Here is a 22524-nt window from a genome sequence, read left to right as displayed (position 1 = left end):
CATTTCTAGGATTTACAAAGAATGGTGTGAAAAGGGAAAAACATCCAGTATGCGGCAGTCCTGTGGGCGAAAATGCCTTGTTGATGCAAGAGGTCAGAGGAGAATGGGCCGACTGATTTAAGCTGATAGAAGAGCAACTTTGACTGAAATAACCACTTGTTACAACCGAGGTATGCAGCAAAGCATTTGTGAAGCCACAACACGCACAACCTTGAGGCAGATGGGCTACAACAGCAGAAGACCCCACCGGGTACCACTCATCTCCACTACAAATAGGAAAAAGAGCCTACAATTTGCACGAGCTCACCAAAATTGGACAGTTGAAGACTGGAAGAATGTTGCCTGGTCTGATGAGTCTCGATTTCTGTTGAGACATTCAGATGGTAGAGTCAGAATTTGGCGTAAACTGAATGAGAACATGGATCCATCATGCCTTGTTACCACTGTGCAGGCTGGTGGTGGTATTGTAATGGTGTGGGGTATGTTTTCTTGGCACACTTTAGGCCCCTTAGTGCCAATTGGGCATCGTTTAAATGCCACGGCCTACCTGAACATTGTTTCTGACCATGTCCATCCCTTTATGACCACCATGTACCCATCCTCTGATGTCTAATTCCAGCAGGATAATGCACCATGTCACAAAGCTCAAATCATTTCAAATTGGTTTCTTGAACATGACAATGAGTTCACTGTACTGAAATGGCCCCCACAGTCACCAGATCTCAACCCAATAGAGCATCTTTGGGATGTGGTGGAACGGGAGCTTTGTGCCCTGGATGTGCATCCCACAAATCACCATCAACTGCAAGATGCTATCCTATAAATATGGGCCAACATTTCTAAAGAATGCATTCAGCACCTTGTTGAATCAATGCTACATAGAATTAAGGCAGTTCTGAAGGCGAAAGGGGGTCAAACACAGTATTATGGTGTTCCTAATAATCCTTTAGGTGAGTGTATCTATGACATTATAGGTACTTGTACTCTACATACAGCTTAATTTTTTCCATCTGTGACATTGCTATAGGTTCCAGTACTCTACATATATCAATGACATTATTATATGTTCCTGGACTCTACATAAATCTATGACATTATTACACGTTCCAGTACTTTATATATATCTAAGCCATTGACAGAGAAATCTCCCAGACTGAAGACTCTACCGTGGCTATTAGCTACATTTTCTATACATTTAAAAGTTAGCAGGGTCATGCTGCTGCTTGCACTTTAGTTTTGTGAGTAATTAGACATGTAGTTACATAATGGGTTTGTATTTTGCCTGTAAAATCATGGAAAAAGGCCAAACAGTGTAATTCTTCACCTCATAGAGTAAGTGGCTAGGAATGGAAACTAAGTTATCAAGGTGACCACAAATCCTAAACATTTCACTGACAAAACTTTTTAATAAAATATTAAATATAAATAATATCTCCTTCATTTCAAAAACCCACTGTGACCGCTTTATACAATTCAAGTAAATTTTTAGTTTTGGGAAATGGATTGTCAACTGGTGATCCTCTGACTGATGCTCTGGTAGAGATGCTGGAGGAGGAGTAGGCAGGAGTTGGATGACAGAGTGACTTAACCAACAGAGTTTTACAGTGGTAAGTAAGATTGCATTTAGGAATAAACTCCTGACCCATGAGCATATACAGTAATAATTCCTAATATGAGTGTCGGAGGTTATAAAGCATTTAATAGACAAGGGCTTTTCATGGTATTTATTCAAAATTTTCACATTACAGAACAAGTCATGTATTACACATTTTCCTATAATTAATCTATTTACCTCCTTTTAGCCAACATGTAGGAAAACGTGATTTTCATCCTCAATAACTTGGACATGGATATCTTTAAAACATCCAAAACAATGTGACATGTAAATTGCTTGATGGCATATTTTCAGAATATTACCTCAGAAATTACATAGGTTTAAAAGTATCTGTGTTTGGGTTGTTTATGAACACTTGATTGCACAGGCCTACTGCAATTGCCATCTCTTCTGGTCCCTATAAAAATACAGAACACTATATATTATGTGTGTTGGGGGAGATAAAACCCCTATCTCAATGTTAGAGAATGTTAAATGCTTACAGATCAGAGTGGAGGGGGTTTAGGTTTATGGTAATGGAGGTCATATAAATGTATGCAGCTTTCATGATTAGGGTCAGGATCAGGCTTCTGGTAAGGATCAGGGTTGAGGTTAGGTTCAGGATTGAGGTCGGAGTTAAAGTTGGGATCAGGGTTAATGTCAAGGTTAGGGTAGGGGTTGAGGTCAGGGTTAAGGTTTGGGCCAGGGTTGAGGTCAAGGTTAGGATCAAGGTATAGGTCAGGGTTAGGGTCATGGTGGGGGTTAGGATAGGAGTGTGTGCTGGGGTTGGGGTTAGCGATGAAAGGGCAAGCAAGTTTATTTATATAGCACAATTCAGACATATTCAATGTGATTTACAGAAGAAAAAAAAATATAAAGATGATATATATATATATATATATATATATAATATAATAGCATAAAAACAAATACTCAAATGAAAACATCAAAACAACATCGTAATAATAAAACATCGAACAAGACAATAGAAATGGAACAATAACGGGATAAAAACATAGGAACTATAAAAGCTGTAAGGCTAAACAGTGCGGTTAAGTTTAAATGCTCTGTCATAGACGTGAAAAGAGAATAGTTTTAACCTGCATTTAAAAAGTGATATATTTGGGGCACCTCTAAAATCTTCTGGTAGTTTATTCCATTTTTGAGCAGCATAGCTGCTAAACACAGCTTCGTCCTATTTAGTTTGGACTCTCGATTCATGAACCATGATGTGCTGTTCTTTTGGTCCTGGTTAACATTCTGGAAGCAGCATTCTGAAAGAGCTGCAGCTGTTTTACAGTCTTTTTGGGGAGAACAGTTAAGAGACCATTACAGTAGTCAAGCCTACTGGGGTTAAGGTTTGGGTCATAGGTGGAAAGGTTAAGGTTAAGGTCATGGGTGGGTGTGAGATGTTTGTGTATGTAATGTTGTATGTGTATGTAATGTTGTGTGTGTATGTAATGTTGTATGTGTATGTAATGTTTGCTGGGCCATTGTTCTCAGCTTCATGGGACATTGTGGTGAATTTCTGGAAATGTTCTTTACAATAACAAACTTATCTTTGAAGAATGTGTAGAATTTCAAGAAATGGTTTTAAAATATTATTGAGGATAAGGAGGGGCCTAAGAAATTACCAAATGAGGGGGCCAACGTTGCCTATCGCTGCAATGCCACGCCCCCTGACACGCCCCTGACCACACCCACCACCTAAAGCGCTGTTTGATCCAGTAAAAAACCTTAATGGGGCAAGAAAACCTTTTGACAGATTAAAAATTCCAAACAGTATCAGGAAACACATTTGGCAAAATAAAACTGATTAAAACTTTTGAACATTTAGGAACTTTTGAACATTTAGGAATTGTATGCCACTCAAAAAAGAAAAGCATTTAGATCTGACACACATTTACATTTTTCTAGTACAGCAACCTTCCTTTTGTAAAATGCTTGTCTGTTTTTCATGAATGTTAACATAATAAAGAGGAAGGAACTGACAGTTCTATATTTGCTACTTGTGTCTTGACTCCTTGTAGAGTGTTTCAACGGAAGAACCCACAGTTAGTGTCACTTTCCTCTTACTGCAGTAAGCTGACTTATTGAACAAGACCTCCTACTTCACTTCATTCTGTAAGTATGCTCGGTGATGTCTGTTATTATTGTTTTTTGGTTATTAAATTATACAGTTATTCAATTCAGGCTAAAGTAAATGTTTTCTTTTAGTTTCATGATGAGTTTTGTTTTGGTTGTTATAAAAAAGACTAGGCCACACCTCCCATCTCATCTGGCCTCATTGGAGGACTAGAAACTTTCTATTGGATGTTAGTATTAATAAAACCTCCACTCACAGGCTTGTTGAAGGCAGGCCAAGCATGGTTTAACTGTTTCTCCAAACTGGATAGAACACGTTTTTAGATCCTACCTAGGTTGCAACATACCAGAAAAGAAGGAAGGAATAATTTAATTATATTTTGGAAGAATTGTGCTATATTCATAACATTGAGTCAATTAAGCCAATACAACTGAGTAGTTAACTACAATTTACCTAGGAAAGGGTTATGTTTGTTTATCAAAGACTGATATGATTCACTACAAACGTGACATACATCCATAGATTTTGATGGAATTTTATTTGGCAATTTTGTGACAAGCCAAGCCAAAAACCAGGACTGGAGAATCTGTGTCTTGAAGGGGTCATCAGTGGACATATCCTGTATTTCGTCATAATGAGTGTCACAGGAAATACTAAACTTATAGTGTTTGATCCAACTTTATATTGTGATGAATTACTGAAGAAATGAAAATACAATTCAGTTTACTCAGTGATATGTCTGGTCCATTCATATTCCATGAGATGTCCAGGTGAAGATGACTCCTGTTACAGTGACTGAGGGACAGAATGTAACACTGACCTGTATCACATCCTGTCCTCTTAGAACCCCACCTGTATATGGTACAAGAACGGACAACCTGTTAAAGAGAATTCGTCTTTAACTGCTTTAGTGATACAGACAGTAACTCCTGTTGTGTTGAAGGCCATGAAAACCTCTGATTTTCTGCAGTGTGTGAGAGGGGCCAATGTTTTTATCTTGTGAATCATTTCCTGGAAATGTATATTAGTATATTAGTGTTATTATGTAACAGATGAATGACGACATCATATGAAGAGACTGCAGTAATGTACACCCACTTCTCATATAAATAAAATCTAATAGATTGACTGTTCCACATTCCAGTAATATATTTTCTTTTCTGACATATTGATCTATTTGTCTGGAATTTTTGTGTCGAAAAGAGGAAGGAACTGGCAGTTCATCTGCTATTTGTACCTTGACTCCATATTTTAAATATCAACTACAGATCTCACAGTTCCAGTCAGTTCCCACTCACTGACAGTCAGTAGACTTAACAAGACCTCCCCCTTCACTTCCCTCTGTAAGTACACTTAGTGATGCCTTGTTACTTTGTATTTTCGTTATTTCATTATAAACATAATCAATTGTGGGTTGAGATTCATTTTTCTTTTATTTGTTCCTTTCAGTTGTGTTTTGGTTGTCACATGATGGTCAGTATGTGTAAAGGATCTCAGAGTAGGAGGGCTGATCTATAGTAGGATCCCAGAGGACACACTACAGTTACCTCAAATATCCCATCTGTCTGGATCCCCATAATCTTCATATGTCTTGTAATAAACTAACATCTAACCAGGCCTTCTATTAGGGGATGATGGATGGGTCCGACCCCAAGAGTCACATGTTCATTCCTGGTGCTAGGCAACAACATTTACCTTCTGTTCCATTCCTTTATTGAACCTTACTTTAATCACAATTTAATAGTTGTGAATGTGTCAGCATATATACAGTACATCAGTGATGATCAGTAAGTGATTGTTATTGTTGCTTATGATGAAGATGATGCTGGGAAGGGTGATAATGGTTTTGTTGTGTCCTTCAAATGATTTTAACATTATTCAGCATGTCAGCATTAAAATACAGATGCCAACTGACATGCAACACATCACACATTAAAACATACAGAATACAGTGTTCTCAGACCACCATATCTACAATACAATATCAGTCTGGTTAGTTTTCATTGCAGTGGTCCTGTACTCCATCTAAAATTTACACCTAAATGTATCAGGTGTATTTATTCACCAGTAATACAGTTGAGGTAGTTGTTGTAGAATCATACATGTTTCAGTGAAAGTTAAATGTGCCTAGATAATGAGAACAACAGAAACATCTGTGTTTAGATTCATACTCTCCCAACCTCAGGAATGAGTAATGTTAAATTGACCATTTGGCATGGGGTTTCTTGTGGAGATGTGATATGTGATCGGCAGACACGCCCTTCAATGTGTATAACCGCCATATGTAACCGCTAGATTCTAACATTGTTTATGTTACAGGGACGGAGATACAACAATGTCCTTGAGATCAACAGGAAGTGTGTTGGTGGTTTTCCTCTGGTCCTCGACAGGTATGTTCTGTTTCATAATTTAATTGCATAAAATGCCTGTAATTCTAAGCAGCAGGATGATCTCTTCCAGCAGATTCCATCCGATGATTCTCTTCATATATCAAAAACTAAATGCATTTTTCTCCCGCAAAACAGACAACTTTTCTACCTTGTTGAACTCAAGCGACTCCTTGTGGCCTCTTTGTATTATGTATAGATAGATGTATTATCAAGGCGTTATGACATTTAATCACTGTACCTGTCCCTGATACATGGATGTCAAATAACAATCATGTCAGCAGAGTATCTAAACACAATCCATCTGTGATTTCCACGGCAACCAGGCCAGAGATTCAGATGTCCAACTGCAAACACTTTCACCTTTATAAAAGTGTATCCTGGTAATTCACTGATTAAGAAGGATTACTGTTGAGATGTAGTGAACACTGATCAACAAAGACAGACAATCATAATAAAAACGTAAATTATTTTAATTATTCTAAACTGTGTACAATAATACCTTGGGATTACAAAGATAAGTAGCATTTTTCTTTTTACTAGCATCTGGCTGGTCAAAAAACATAGTATTTGATAACTGAATGAATATTGAACACTGAATGATTTAGAAATAGTATAAAAATAGAAAATTACATTTGATTTGTAAAAGTATTCCTTAGTTTACTGTATTATCATTATAGTTTAATGTATATATTCTGTATATATACAGTTGGGCTCATAAGTTTCATAAGGCTGGGACACCTGTACAAGATCTTTTAGTTCAGCTAAAAGTGATGCGTTTATAAATTTGTTCAGTGTATTTTCAAAAAAAAATTATCTGTTTAACCAAAAGTCAGCTGAGGCAATAAAGACTGAGCTGGATCTTTTTTCAGCCCCCATGACTCAGTTTCTATAGACAGTGCAAATTATGTTGAGATCATGCTAATCTCGGCCCTGGCAGTGAACGGCCCTATAGAATTATGGAGCTTGGCTTCCTTTTACTAAAAAGCCATGGTCAACGATTAAAATACAACAATTAAGGCAAATGCGAAGTAAAGGTAGGAGATCTGCAAAGCAAATAGTGAAAAAGATTTTCAAAAAAAATATGCTCTATTACATCACAAGTCAGCTAAGGCATTAAAGACTGACCCTAACCCTAACCCTAACTCTAACCCTAACCCTAACTCTTGGCAGAGAACGGCCCTACAGAATTATTCTTCCCGGTCATGGAGAACAGTATCTGGACTTGATTAACGCTCTACTACACCTGACCCTCAAAGTAACCAACATGGGACTAATATTGCAGAGGATTCCAACGTAGCGCTCATTAATTATCCTTTGGCCACCATCTTCTCCCCAGTGGAATGTGACATTAGGGGATCGACTCATCAGCCAGAGCAGCTCCACCTACCCCTACAGAGACATTCTGGAGTGTTTAATGAATTACTCTGTAGACCTGTAACGTGGACATCAGAGTGGTTCTCCACCCACACATTCCCCGCTAAACTCTACAGCATTGTCAATGTCACATACTACTAACTATCAAAACACCCACCCTGTCAACAAGCTATAGGAAAGCACTTTCAAAACACCCATCCCATCAGCAATCTACAGGAACGCTGTCAGAATAAACTGTAGGTAACCTTGTTTACTTTCCTTGAAATGCGGAAAGGACCGATGAATCGTTGAGCCAGTTTGCGGGACTCCACATGGAGAGGCAGGTTCCTAGTAGATACCCACACCCGTTGGCCAGGACGCAAGGCAAGAGCAGCTCGACGATGACGATTGGCATGGCGCTGATACTGCTGAGATGCCTGCAGGCTTGAGCCTAGCTTTCCTCCAGGTTAGCCGGCAACGTCGAACAAAGCACAGGGCAGATGGAACTCCAACCTCAGCCTCTTGGTCAGGGAATAACGGGGGCGTGAATCCGAACTGACACTCAAAGGGAGACATGCCAGTTGCTGATGAACGCAGAGTGTTATGGACGTACTCTGCCCAGATGACGAAAGATGCCCAGGATGTTGGGTTGGTTGCTGTCATGCACCTTAGTGTGGACTCTAGGTCCTGGTTCAGTCTCTCAGTTTGTCCGTTAGATTCTGGGTGGAAACCAGAAGACAGACTCACTGTTGTCCCCCGAAGTCGACAGAAGTTATGCCAGAAGCGTGATGAAAACTGAGGTCCTCTATCTGTAACAATATCCTGTGGAATCCCAAAGACTCTGAACACATGTTCAATAACAATCTCTGCAGTTTCCTTAGCAGAAGGTAACTTGGGCAAGGGGATAAATCTGCATGCCTTAGAGAATCGGTCGACCACCACAAGAATGGTGGTATTACCTTGGGATGGAGAGAGCCCGGTGATGAAGTCCATTGAGAGGTGAGACCAGGGCCGTTGGGGAATGGGAAGGGGGTGCAGCAATCCTTGAGGTGTTTGATGGGGTACCTTCCCCTGGTTGCAAGTCGGGCATGCAGCCACAAACGCCTGAGTGTCTTCCTTAATGGTAGGCCACCAAAACTTTCTCAGAAGGAAATCCAGGGTCCGAGCAGCACCAGGATGGCAGGTAAGGTGAGAACTGTGACCCCACTGCAGAACCTGGGAACGGACAATGCTTGGGACGAATAGACGATTTGTTGGTCCCCCTCCAGGATCCGGTTCTTGAGCCTGGGCCCTCCTTACTGAAGCCTCAACATCCCATTTGACTGGAGCCACCACCTTAGAGCTCGGAATGATGGTTCCTGCTGGCTCCTCATGACCAGCAGGGGAGTAAACTCGAGACAGGGAATCCGGTTTCAAATTCTTGGATCCTGGTCGATAGGACAAGGTGAACTGGAAACGGTTAAAAAACAGTGACCACCGGGCCTGGTGAGGATTGAGCCGCTTAGCCTGTTGGATGTAATCCAAATTGCAAACCCCAAAAATCGTTGAACCTCCTTCACATTGGTGGGGGTAGGCCAATCGGTGACAGCCTGGACTTTTCTAGGATCCATCTGGATGTTACCTGGGGTAATAATGAATCCTAGGAACATGGAACTCACATTTCTCTGGCTTAATGTACAAATGGTTATCTAGGAGGAGACAAAGGACTCTTTGAACATGCTTTGTGTGTTCTTGCAAGGATCCAGAGAAAATCAGAATGTCATCTAGATAGATGAATACAAACTGGTTTAACATGTCCCGGAGGACATCATTGATTAGGGCCTGGAAAACGGCGGGAGCATTAGTGAGTCCAAAAGGTATAACTTGATACTCATAATGCCCTGTAGGGGTGTTGAATGCCGTTTCCACTCGTCCCCTTGCCTTATGCACAAGATGGTATGCGTTGCGTAGGTCAAGTTTGGTGAAAATGGAGGCTCCTTGTAGCAACTCAAAGGCAGTGGACATGAGGGGCAAGGGGTAGCGATTTCGGATTGTGATATTTTTAAGGCCTCTGTAATCAATGCACGGGCGAAGGCTACCATCTTCCTCGCTCACAAAGAAAAAACCTGCACCAGCTGGGGAGGTAGAGGGCCGGATAAACCCTGCAGCAAGGGATTTGTTAATATAGCCATCCATAGCTGCGCGCTCTGGAGGGGATAGTGAAAAAATACAGCCTCTAGGGGGAATTGTGCCTGGAAGCAGATCAATGGCACAATCATAGGGCCGATGAGGGGGTAACGAGGTGGCCCTGCTTTTACTGAAAACCTGGGAGGGCACTTGAGAGAGGTCAAGGAGTTCTTGGGACTGAGGAGAAACATGTGAGGAACTCGAGAAGATGCACGTGGCATGACAGGTGGGTCCCCACTCAAGGATGGTGCTGGTGGACCAATCTATATGGGGGTTGTGCCGAAGAAGCCAAGGATAGCCCAGGATTACAGGGAAAGCAGAAGACTGGATGAGATGGAACGATATCTCCTCTTGATGTTGAAAAATGGAGAGACGTAGTGGGAGTGTTTGACGAATGATTTCTCCATGGTCCAGAGGTCGCCCATCCAGGGCAGTAACAACCAGGGGAGACGAAAGGGACTCAGAGGGAAGGCTCAACTTCTTGGCCAAGGAAATGTCCATAAAGTTTCCAGCTGCACGGGAATCCACCCAAGCCTGTAGAGAATGTCTTTCATTGCCCCAAGAGATGGTAACCGGAAGAAGAAGGCCAGTGTCGGTTAGGGAAGAGATTTGAGTAACTCCCGTCACAGACCTCCCCTGTCTGCACAGGACAAAGCTTTTCCCGAAAGCTCTGGACAGGAGATTCTGAAATGTCCAGACTGGCCACAGTAAAGACAGCAGCCCTCTTTCATGCGCCGATCACGCTAAGTGGGTGACAATCTGGTACCTCCCAATTGCATGGGCTCTGGAGTTTCTTGGAAAGCTTGAGTTGTGAGGTGTACCGGAATGGGGACGGAAGACTTACGGGAACGTTCTCTCTCTCTAAGTCTATTGTCTAAGCGGATGGCCACTTCAATTAGTCTCAAGAGTGCCAACTGGGTCTCTGGTAGCAAGCTCATCCTGGATGTCCTCTGAGAGGCCGTTCTGGAAACATACAACGAGGGCCTCTTGATCCCAGCCACTAGCTACAGTAACAGTGCGGAACTGGATGGCATAGTCTGCCAAACAGCATTTACCTTGCTGTATGGATAACAGCCTCTTTGATGCCTGCCGACCTCAGAGAGGATGATTAAAGACCCGTTTGACCTCATCCACAAAGTCAGAGTAACTGGTACAGACAGGGTTGTTGGCCTCCCAGATGGCTGTGGCCCAAGACAGGGCTCTTCCAGAGAGAAGGGTGATAATATAAGCTATCTTAGCCCCATCTGAAGGGAAGGATGATTGTTGTAACTCAAAGGTAAGAGCACACTGCGTCAAGAAGCCATTGCAGGCATTAGGGTCTCCTGCAAAGTGTTGGGTGGAGGTAGACAGGCTTCAGATAAGAGGCTTGGGTTAGGAGGCAATGGTGGAGGTGCTTGAGCTGGAGTCGGGGCAGGATCAGCTGGCAGTCTCCGAAAAAGCTCTTGAAGAGATGTGAGAATGTCAGATAGCAGGCCATCGTGTTTTGTCATCAAGGTCTCATGTTGGGCTAAAGCAGCCTCCTGACGAGCAACTGCCCCATGAAGATCCTGGGCTTGAGATGAATCTGCTGTTTCTGGCTCAGTGTCAGAAACACAGGGTTAGAACAAGTGTGAAAACTTGAACAGATCAAATTGGTGAACCCAAATGCAGAAAACCAGATGACATTTCTGTGCAATGTCTTCAAATCTTTTATTAGATGAAAGGGAATGTCCAAACTGTCATAGGAAATATCCAAAATGTAAACTCCACAATATCTTCCAAAAATAGTTTGACAATGGTCCCAAAACATTTATCCAAAGGGTCCACAGAGAAAATCCAGATGGAATTTTAGAAAAGGTTCACAAAAAATCTGAGTACTCCAAAATTTTAGAGAGCAAAGTCAATAAAAAACAAAAATGAACCATACCAGTTTCACAAAGTAGATATAAACTCCAGAAGAGGCACAGCAAGAGTTAGACCTAGACTTGGTCATGGCACTGGAAACACTGAGCAAATTACTCAGGAGAAGAGTGACTTACATACACAAACAGGCATCAAGGCACAGGTGACAACAGTAAGAGATAATGACAGAGACTGAAAACCAACAAGAGATACAATGGGGGCCTCTAGTGGCCAAGAATATGTCTAAAACCGCGGCAAACACACTTTCAAAACAACCAGCTGTTCAGAAACCTACAGAATAGTGCTTTTAAAACACTCACCCCTTCATCCACAATTATCAGAATTCCATTGAAACACCCATCCAATACCCCAGTAGACCAACCAGGGAAGCAGATACCTATTTTTACTTGGTTTCATTCTAACTCCATTGTGTTCTGTGACTGTGTTTCAGTGGTACTGGGTCAGGATGACTGGGGTGTGACCTACTACACTCAGAGTATCTGTGTCTTGAAGGGGTCAACAGTGGAGCTGAGCTGCACCTACAAGTATCCAAGTGGTTATAAAGTCACATCAACCTTCTGGTTCACTAGAAATGATGTTTATGGGAATTATGTGAATCTTAGTTATGATCCAGACTACACAGGTCGTGTGAAGTACCATGAAAATAAAAATAACCACACCCTGATAATCACAGACCTGAGAGAGAGTGATTCAGCTGAGTACAAGTTCAGATTCATAACAGATCACTCTGGAGGGAGATATAGTGGCAATCCTGGAGTCACTCTGTCTTTTCCAGGTATGTTTGAAATGAAATCTATGTTAGTCGCAACATATCATATATATTTCTATAAAGACTGGGTTGGAAATTTTGATTCACCAAGAGAAACTCTGAGGCAGGCAAGATAGAGACCCGGTCTCATTATCAGTTTTATTGAGTACTTGCAAGCAGAGAGTCAGTGAAACATGTGGAACTCTAAAGTGCATCTCAGAGGGCCATTCTCTACCACAGCTGATAGGATGTGATAAAAACATTTCATAACAGTCACACTTCAACAAGACAAGTTTTATCTGGTTATAGACGGCTCTTCTTTAAACATCCTTGTCCACCCAGTAGTTACAGATTTTACAGCTGCAGGCCTCATGTTACTTTGTTACACTTCACCAGAACAACATGTAAAACTTCTCATGGGAAAAAAACTCAGGACTTTTCTATCAGCAAATCCAGAACCTGTTTAAACATAATTGTTGATATGCAGACCAATCAGATGTACACCTTTCTAGTAATAACATAATACTCTGGTAATAAAATAACACTCTAGTAATAACATAACACTACCCCTTTAACATCCTAACAACACTTAATGTTAATTAACCATGGAAATAAGATTTAGACCCTGTAAACATCATGGACATCTGTGACATCATCATCCTAATAGTTAGTGAATGGAAACAAGTCAGGTTTGATCCTGAGTCATCATGGAAATAAGATTGGACCAACATCTGTGCTGTAACCTAAGAAGGACATGCTTTTATTAGACACGATGACATCATGCAGTAAACAAGCATAAAGACGTTCATTATGACATCATCTATTCACATGGTTGGGAAGTAATGTGAGTAGAGGAACATAATGTTCCCTCCTGTGTGAAAATGTGTCCAATACCATTTACTAGTTTTACAGACTGGGTTAGTCATGACATGGCAATCACCATCTGGGAGGCAATTATCCAGGAGGGAAGGAATGTGTTTTCCATAACAGTAATAATGTCCATAACAAGATCCAGTCCAATTAGTAGAAAATGTTATATTAGTGGTTATGTAACCCAGGATTATGTTCCACTATTGTGTTCTATTGATACATTACAACATGTTGTAGAGTTACAGTATGTTGTTTATTCTCCAGGTCTTAAGGTGGTGGTGACTGGTGGAGATATTAAGACACTGACCTGTAAAACCAAGTGTCCTCTGACTGGTAACCCCACCTACATCTGGTACAAGAACGGACAACAGATATATGAGAGCTCCTCCCCCCAGTACAAAGACCCAGTCTACAGTAACTATAGAGACAGTTACTCCTGTTCTGTTAAAGGTCATGAGGATCTTCACTCTCCTACAGTGTGTGAGTGTTAATTTTATTCTGGAACACTGAGTCAGATACAGGGGAGTCAGATACAGGGGAGTCAGATACAGGGGAGTCAGATACAGGGGAGTCAGATACAGGGGAGTCAGATACAGGGGAGTCAGATACAGGGGAGTCAGATACAGGGGAGTCATGTACAGGCTTCAAGCAACACTGTTTAAAAACAAAAACTCTCATGAAAACAAAGGAAATAATTAAACAAGGTGACAAACATCAGGACAGGTAAGATCACTACAACTAGACAACAGATAAACACAAAGCCAAAACTACAAACAATCCTGTTCATTGACCTGACAAAGGAACACATTAAACAGACCTCCTGATGGGAAAAGGAAAACACCTGGACTCAATAACACACAAGCTCCATTCAAGTCCAGGGGTGTAGAGTGACTGTTGAGGAGGGTTGTGAGGGGTGTTACAAAGACCCCTGGTTGACCAAGTAGACTGGAGACTCTGACCATCTCAGGTGTAGAAGGTCTGGAGGGAGATACTGATAGTGTAGGTGGGGGTGACATAGGTGTGGTTATAACCAGTACATTGTGTTAACATGTTATAACCTCTGTGTGTTGGTTTTATAGTATATTTTGATAACATTAGCATTTTTAGAAACAACTAAGACAATGTCCTCTTGTTATGTCACTGTGTTTCAGGTGTTCAGGATCAGTACTGCAGCAGAGTGACTTACAACCAGAGGAGAATTTGTGTCTTGAAGGGGTCATCAGTGGACATATCCTGTACTTATGTTGGTTATTATTCTGTCACATCATCACTGTGGTTTAGACCTAAACAGAGTGGTACGTGGAGGGATAAGATCAATCCTGTGGACCTAACCAAAGACCCAGGGTATGCAGGTCGGGTGGAGTATCCTGACCAAGAGAGTAGAACATACAGAGATCCCTTCATCCTGAGAATCACAGATCTGAGAGAGGAAGACTCAGCTGAGTATCGCTTCACTTTTAAAACATCCTTCTTTGAATGGGGTCATAGTTTCCCTGGAACAACTCTGACTGTCACAGGTAACATTGAACATATGATCAAAAAGATGTAGACACATTGATTTATATTTGTTGGGTGGTTTCTTTTTATTTCGTCTAAATAGTGATTTCTGTATTAAGATCTACAGGTGAAGATGACTCCTGATAGAGTGACTGAGGGACAGAATGTAACACTGACCTGTATCACATCCTGTCCTCTGACTGGTAACACCACCTACATCTGGTACAAGAAGAATGTAACCTCGCCAAAAGCATCAGGAAGGAGATACAGCATCACTGACATCACATCTGAGGACAGTGGAGAATATTACTGTGAGGTCTGGAATGGAAGAGGATCTATGAACTCTTCAACTCTGATGGTCACTGTTGCAGGTAACATTTAATCTTAAATTCTTCAATACAAAACGACATGTTTCAAGAATTTAATCTTTATACTTTGTCTAATGACACTTTAGTTTATACATGTATGGGTTGTCCTGTGTAATCCTTTGCCAAGTAGTTCTTTCATATTCTGTACTACTGACTGTATATTCATTAACTTATTGTTTATTACAACATGTCATGTATTCATATCATCCACATTGTATTTCAGGGAAACAGACATCTGTTCTGACTGCATCTGCAGGAATCACAGTGGTTGTTCTGGTTCTCATCCTCTGTCTCTCTGGATTCATCTGGTTCAAGTGAGCTGATTCATATTTCTATATTTTACACTTCAACAATCTGATTTGTGATTTATTAATGGGATTCATAATTCATTTCATAATTCAGTAATAATGCAGTATTAATTAATTAACCAAACAGGATGAGGGGCTGTAAATCCCCCTCTGATACAACAGACAAAACAGATGATGGACAGGTGAGTCTGTTTGATTTAGAAGAATACTGTGATTAATATAATGGTTTATTAATGTGTCCTAATATGTCCTCATGTTCTCCTCTCCTCCAATCAGACAGAGTCCACTCCTGTGTATGACAACATATCAGACATGGTCATGACCTCTACTGCAGCACAGACAGCAGACACAGACAACCAGGATGTCCTTCACTATGCCAGCGTCCACTACTCTTCCTCCAAGGAACAGGAAGTACCTCTATATCCCCCCATCGAGAAACAGGAAGAGGAAGTCCAGTACGTCGCAGTGAAAATAAACTGTCCCAGTGCTGCCACCCAGTGAGTATATTCTGTCATTACATCAATATAGAGTCAACAGATGTAACAGCATCAAGGATATTCATGCTGGGTTATTGGAGGCAATAATCAGTCAGCCATCAATCAGTCATCAATCAGTCATCAATGTGTAAAGCAGGTGATTCCTTGTGACCCCCAATGATGACATGTCCTAATTGGCATTAATTAATGAATATGATATAACACTTCCATAATGAAGGACTGATGTGATGATGTATTCAGGATCTGTTCATCATGAGTTCAACGTGGTTGCCTTTTTCCTATTTTGTACACTAATTTTGACAACAACAAAATCTAGAGAACAGGGTAACATTTGGGACGCAGAGATCCTATTCATTCTGGATTCTCTCTCTTTAGACCGACGACACAAACAGCTGAAGTGGACCCCTCCAGGATTTACAGCTCAGTTTACAAACCCAGAATCAACAAGAAGTGAACACAACAAGACCTGAGGGGTTCTATTAAGTGCAGCTCATCCACCAATCAGATTCTATTCTGTCACCAGGGTCTGTTCCTTTAGAGAACATCCAGTTCACATGGTAGTCTGCATTGTTCTCTGTCAATTACAAAGGGAACACATTATTGGACCACACATAGACCCTTTAAATCAACTGGGAAGATAAAATGTTTTATGTTTTTCTACAAAGTCAGTCATAGATCAGGCCAGCTTATTCAATAAACTAAGTCACTCAGAGTAAATGACCACATTTTAGACTGTTAATCAACGTATATATGTCCAATGTTACCCACAGCAGTTTTTCATTAGTATACCAACTCTGTGTTTTACTTAGAGATTTCTCCTCAGTAGTAATTGAAGTACCACTAAACAATTGACATAGTAAATGCATATGTGAATTGGTATGATTACATTATCAAATAGGACACATGGGTGATAATTAATAATAATATTTTTATTTGATAGAGCACTTCATTGTCTCACTAATTATATTAATTGTCAAGCCTATAATGAACATTGTAGAGGCCTACATTATAACATATTTACAGTGGTACAGTAGGCCCACTGCATAGCCAATACAAAAAAGTTGTTTTATTTAATTTGTTAAGAAGTTTTCATGGCAATTACATTCTAGTTCTAGTTGTTACCGAAGGGAAGCAAAATGATTGTAGCAGCGGGAAAAAACTAAGAACATCATACAAATCTACATGGTCTTGTAGGCTGTAACATTACTTTTCTAGTTCCAAAGTCCTATATTATTGTGCTGTATCGATTAACTCCATCAGCTCCATCACTTTAAGCTCTTCCTCAGTATTCCAATTTACATGGATTTTAGTTTGTTTAAAATTTGTATTGATTTAATGACAAATGTACGGTAAAATATGTACCTATTTATACAAAATAAATGTATATATTTGTAAAACCAATTGTATGAGTGTTTTGGAACAGTTGTTTTTCAGATTTAATCCTTTTCAAATTATAGTGTTGAGTGTGGGAAAAAATGTCAGTTTGTACCAGTACTCTACATCTATGACATTATTATAGGCATCTGTACTCTACGTATATCTGTGACAATATTAAAGGCACCTGTACTCTACATATATCTATGGCATTATTATAGGTAACAGTACTCTACATATATCTATGACACTATTAAAGGCACATGTGCTCTACATATATCTATGACATTATTCTAGGCACCTGTACTCTACATATATCTGTGACATTATTCTAGGCACCTGAACTCTACATATATCTATGACATTTTTCTAGGCACCTGTACTCTACATATATCTATGATATTATTCTAGGCACCTGTACTCTACATATATCTGTAACATTATTCTAGGCACCTGTACTCTACATATATCTATGATATTATTCTAGGCACCTGTACTCTACATATATCTATGACATTATTAGGGCTGCAACTAACTACTATTTTGATTATCGATTATTCTCTATATAACTACTTCAATTATTCGATAGATAGAGAAAATACATACATTCCTAAATTAATTGCAAGGGTTTTATTTAATGAAATAGTTGTCAGTGTTTTTCTTATCCTTTTACCATGCCTTCATTAAAACTTCATTAAAAAAAACTGTGTCAAGTCCTGGCTGGGTCCTTCTAGAAATCTCTATGAGCTTGTGGTTACAGTCAGGACCTGACTACAGAGGTGCCTCTAGTTAATGTTTTGTTCTCCCCAATCAGAGGCAGCTGCACCCTTTTGTCTTTAATTGGGGACCCTATTTAAGTTACTTTTGGTTTTGAGGGTCATTGTTGGGAGTTAGCTTTGTGTTGCACCTCAGTGCTTGGTTAAACTCTCCTTATGTTATTTTTGTGCGTGTTAATAAAAGGATGTTCTATACTTCTGCACCTCATGTCCTTCCCTGTCAACCGTGGCAAACTGTAGGTAGTAGTTATAAAACAAATAAAAATGAAAGGGTCATCATAGTATCATTTTCAAGACTGTTGGAAAAGCATTCCAGGGCATCATGAAGCTGTTGGAGAGACCTTTGACTGATACTGTAAATATTGATGGAAACTGTAGTGCATTTAAATGCCTCAACGTATATGTGTGCAGAAATATAGAACTCATCAAATTTGACAGTAATGTGTTAATTCATCAGTAATATCCTGAATGGTTAGCTACTAGCTGGAGCTGCTCAACTTTACACAAACTCAACATACTCAAGCAGATCACTGGTTTTTTGGGGAAAAGGTTTACATTAACTCAGCCAGGCATTTGAAATTAACTATTTCTCAATTAAAAACAAAATTCCGTGAATACAAATAATAATGAATGAATTTGTATTAAATAAACTTGCTGAGCCCTCTTCATCTCCGGCCATCGTGGTTACAACCCGATTTATGTTTAAATTACTTAACACAAAGCATATGTGCTGACTAACTCTGAACAAAGGACCATAGATAAGATGTAATGCCGTTATTGATGGGCCCCACACATCCTGTCCATACATCCTGTCTCTACATCCTGTCCATACATCCTGTCCATACATGCTGTCTATACATCCTGTCCATACATGCTGTCTATACATCCTGTCCATACATCCTGTCTCTACATCCTGTCCATACATCCTGTCCATACATGCTGTCTATACATCCTGTCCATACATCCTGTCTATACATCCTGTCTATACATCCTGTCTAAACATCCTGATAGGAGTTGTCCTTGTGACTGTCTCTATGGACCATAGGTTGGAACATACCATACAAGGGTATTTTGTAGGATAATCCTTTCTTATTGGAGGGTATTGGACTGTATGATGGTTGGTTATGACCACTGACCTCCTCCGATGTGTCCTGGCATAAAAGACTGTGGTAACTTTATCATTATTGGAGAACATGTAAGAACAATGGAAGATTAACATCTTGGACTCATGCTAAATAAAGATTCACCCCTGACAACCAGTTGCATTCATTTTATTCATGGATCAAAAATGGACAGAATCTAACAGCATGGTGCCATGACTACGGATAGATGGATTTGCACTCTGATTGGTGAGTCAAAACACTCTAAAAGAACAAGTCAGTTAAATCAGCATGAGTATCCAGATGAACAAAAAAGTATATCTTCGATTATTTGCATTTGACATTTCCACATCAACTCCGTCCATTCATGTAGGCCATGTGATTCTGCTTGCTTTGCGTCTCGGAAAATTGTGTTCATTGGTTATTATTGGCTGCTGACGTCATTTGCTTTAAGCTAAGAGTGCAGGTATAATCACAGTTTATTTCTTTCATTTTGAAAATCCATCACTTAATAATCGCAGGCTAGTTCGTACGGGTAAATCTTATTTCTATGCAGGTGTTCACGACTGCAAAAGTGCATTCGCGTGCTGGGGGTTTCTGCAACATTTTGACAATGTTGGTTGTGGAGCAAATCAGACTTGCAGATTTCGTTTATACACGAAAAGCTACGGATATCTTAATTTTTATTTACAACAATGTCAATACCCTTTTCGAGAAAGTGCCATTTATTTTTCAACAATGTTTTGAAGCAATTAAAAACATGAATAAAACACAAATAAACGAACAGGCTTAAGCATCATTACATGTTGGGTTATGTTCAGATAAAATGTCAGATTCTGGAAGATCGAGGTTTATTGGATAAATTGGAATTACTGAATATCGGACAGACCTTTAGCGTGTAATGTAGAGATATAGCCCAATCATATTAAAGTAAAAAGCAATGGTTTAGAAACCCATTTCCAAAGGCACTGTAGCCTACACAACCCTTAAGGTAAAATGTGAATTTGGTTTTTGGCCAGCTATTTAAACTCTAACATTGATTGATCCCGCAAAAGGTTTTCAGTTGGTTATAGGCTGTTCCTATTTGTTTTTCAATGCCTCTTAATATGAATGTAATCTAAAAGTAATTCAGAAAGTTACGTTACTGATTACAAATGTGGACAGGTAACTTGTAACAGTAACGGATTACATTTAAAAAGTAACCTACACAACCCTGGGTATCACAGCACTGGGGTTAAGGTAAGGGTTATGGTTTGGGTTAGGATTACCAAGAAAATCCCTTCAAACGTATTTATGTTGTGACACCACCACTTGCCATTGCTATTTACAGGTTCCTCACTTGGCCAGTGGGTAGTGTGCCTGTTTGGGGTGCAGAAGGTCAACGGTTTGAAACATGGAATTCTGTTTTTATTTTCGCCGTTCCGACTCTAATGTTATTTTACCGAACGCAATAAATCTTAGGAAATCTATAGCATTATCATAGGTACCAGTGATGGAGATATATCTATGACATTATAATAGGTACCAGTACTCTACATATATCTATGCCATTATTATAGGTACCAGTAATGGAGATATATCTATGATATTATTATAAGTACCAGTACTCTACATATATCTATGCCATTATTATAGGTATCAGTAATCGAGATATACCTATGACTTTATTATAGGTACCAGTACTCTACATATATCTATGCCATTATTGTAGGTACCAGTAATTGAGATATACCTATGACTTTATTATAGGTAGTACTATAAAAGTACTATAAATTCAATAGAAAATAGTACAAAGACAACATATAAACTGTTTAATCCCTAAATCCCTGACTGGAGAATTGTGATAAGAGTGTAACTGTCCTCAGAGTCCAGAGGTGAGTTTGAGGGAATCATCTAGGACATTATAATAACAATATAATAATGTCCTAGATAATGTATATAATCTATAGATTAGGACACTGTTGGAGACCCAGTTTAACTGTATAATGATGTTTCCATTGTATTACCAACCAGATAAATAAGGATGTCATAAGAAGAGACTGCAGTAATGTTGAAATGCCAGTAGGGAGCGCTCTAGTCAAGAACCATGGAAACTTCAGCAGCACTTTAATGACGCCAATATAGAACGTGCCAGTGGGACTAATGACATCATGGATCTGATCAAATGTAAATGAAACCTTGAGCTGTTCAAAGAAGAACTCAGTGAGGAAAGAAAAACCTTCTGACATATTGTAAAAATTCCAAACAGTTTCAGGAAATATATTTGTTTAAAAAAAAAAAACATTTTCGTACATTTACAAATTGTGTGCCCATCCTCATTAAAGAAAAGTAATTAAATATTTGTCACACATATACATTTGAAATAAAGCAACCTTCCTTATCTTAAATGCTTGTCTGTTTGTCATGAAAGGCAACAGAATAAAGAGGAAGGAACTGACAGTTCTGCATCTGCTACTTGTGTCTTGACCCCTTGTACAGAGTTTCAACCACAGAACCCACAGATACTGTTCACTTTCCACTGCAGTAAGTTGACTTACTGACCAACACTTCCCTGTAAGTACGCTCTTTGATATATTGTTTTATCTTTATTTTGGTTATTTAATAATGCAGTTATTCAACAGAGAATAAAGTTTCATTTTTCTTTTTGTTTCATGTTGAGCTATGTTTTGGTTGTTACACCAAGGCTAAACTCGCAAGGCCACACCTCCAATATCATCTGGCCTCCTTGGAGGTCTGGAAATGTACCTATTAACATACCTATTAAAATAGGTTCCCACTGACTCAGCGACAGGATTCTTATTGGATAATTGGATGTGTTCTATTCATAACACAGAGTCCATAAAGTCATTACAGCTTCTCTGCTTAATTGATATTTTGGCATGCCTTTCTACAGGCTACGTATGTTATGCAAAAATCTTTTAGAACACCTGTGGGTTGAGACTCTTTTTGTTCAGAGTTCAGTGTTAGCTTTCTCCCCTCACAAAACCGCTAATTATTCCACACGTCTTTTATATTATAGCAGAAGATTGTGACCGGACCCACATACTGCTTTAGAAAACCCATCATTCAGCGTTACTGGTCCTGTTATATCTTCTAAAGTGAGTGTGTAGTCTGGTCGCAATAACGACGATTTACTTTACCAGAAACACGACATACATCCACAGATTTCAATGTGATTTTTTTGGGTGATTTAACTGCCATCTACTTTTAGCTACCAACGGTTGTACTGAAAGCATTATTCTCGTGAGAACCTGTATAAGGCCCTCCCAAGCAATGCATTAAACTGGGTAAACGTGTTTTCAGGCGTTAGCCCAACACATACATTTGATTAGGTTAAAAAGTGTTGAGCCATTATTGAAAAAACCTTGTTCCTACCCCTGCCCTGAGCAACACAAATCCTATAGGGGTTCCCCAGGCCTAGCGACAAGCCAGGCCTGGTTTAAGAGGCTAAACCAAGGCCAATGTTCATTAAGTGTCTCACAGTAGGATGGCTAA

The 22524-nt window shown here is 39.7% G+C and overlaps 1 protein-coding gene across 5 annotated transcripts in view; it reads left to right on the top strand.

Annotated features, from left to right (window-relative positions):
- Positions 1-22524, top strand: part of LOC105007993 (sialoadhesin-like) — a 91195-nt gene that overhangs the window by 55535 nt on the left and 13136 nt on the right. The window contains exons 1-11 of one of the 5 annotated variants that reach the window (XM_034294312.1): positions 3632-3718; positions 4884-5023; positions 6000-6070; positions 11922-12266; positions 13374-13589; positions 14261-14626; positions 14726-14977; positions 15198-15288; positions 15410-15464; positions 15559-15779; positions 16155-17293. In XM_034294312.1, coding sequence (XP_034150203.1) covers positions 6016-6070; positions 11922-12266; positions 13374-13589; positions 14261-14626; positions 14726-14977; positions 15198-15288; positions 15410-15464; positions 15559-15779; positions 16155-16233 — 1680 coding nt within the window. In that variant the 5' untranslated portion in view covers positions 3632-3718; positions 4884-5023; positions 6000-6015 and the 3' untranslated portion in view covers positions 16234-17293. Of the gene's footprint in view, positions 1-3631; positions 3719-4883; positions 5024-5999; positions 6071-11921; positions 12267-13373; positions 13590-14260; positions 14627-14725; positions 14978-15197; positions 15289-15409; positions 15465-15558; positions 15780-16154; positions 17294-22524 lie in introns of those variants that run through there. The other 4 variants (XM_034294311.1, XM_034294313.1, XM_034294310.1 and 1 more) reach the window with 4 other exon arrangements.

This window comes from Esox lucius, chromosome 9 (assembly GCF_011004845.1).
Source record: "Esox lucius isolate fEsoLuc1 chromosome 9, fEsoLuc1.pri, whole genome shotgun sequence".
Taxonomy (NCBI): Eukaryota; Metazoa; Chordata; class Actinopteri; order Esociformes; family Esocidae; genus Esox; species Esox lucius.
This window is presented reverse-complemented; position numbering and strand designations above follow the sequence as displayed.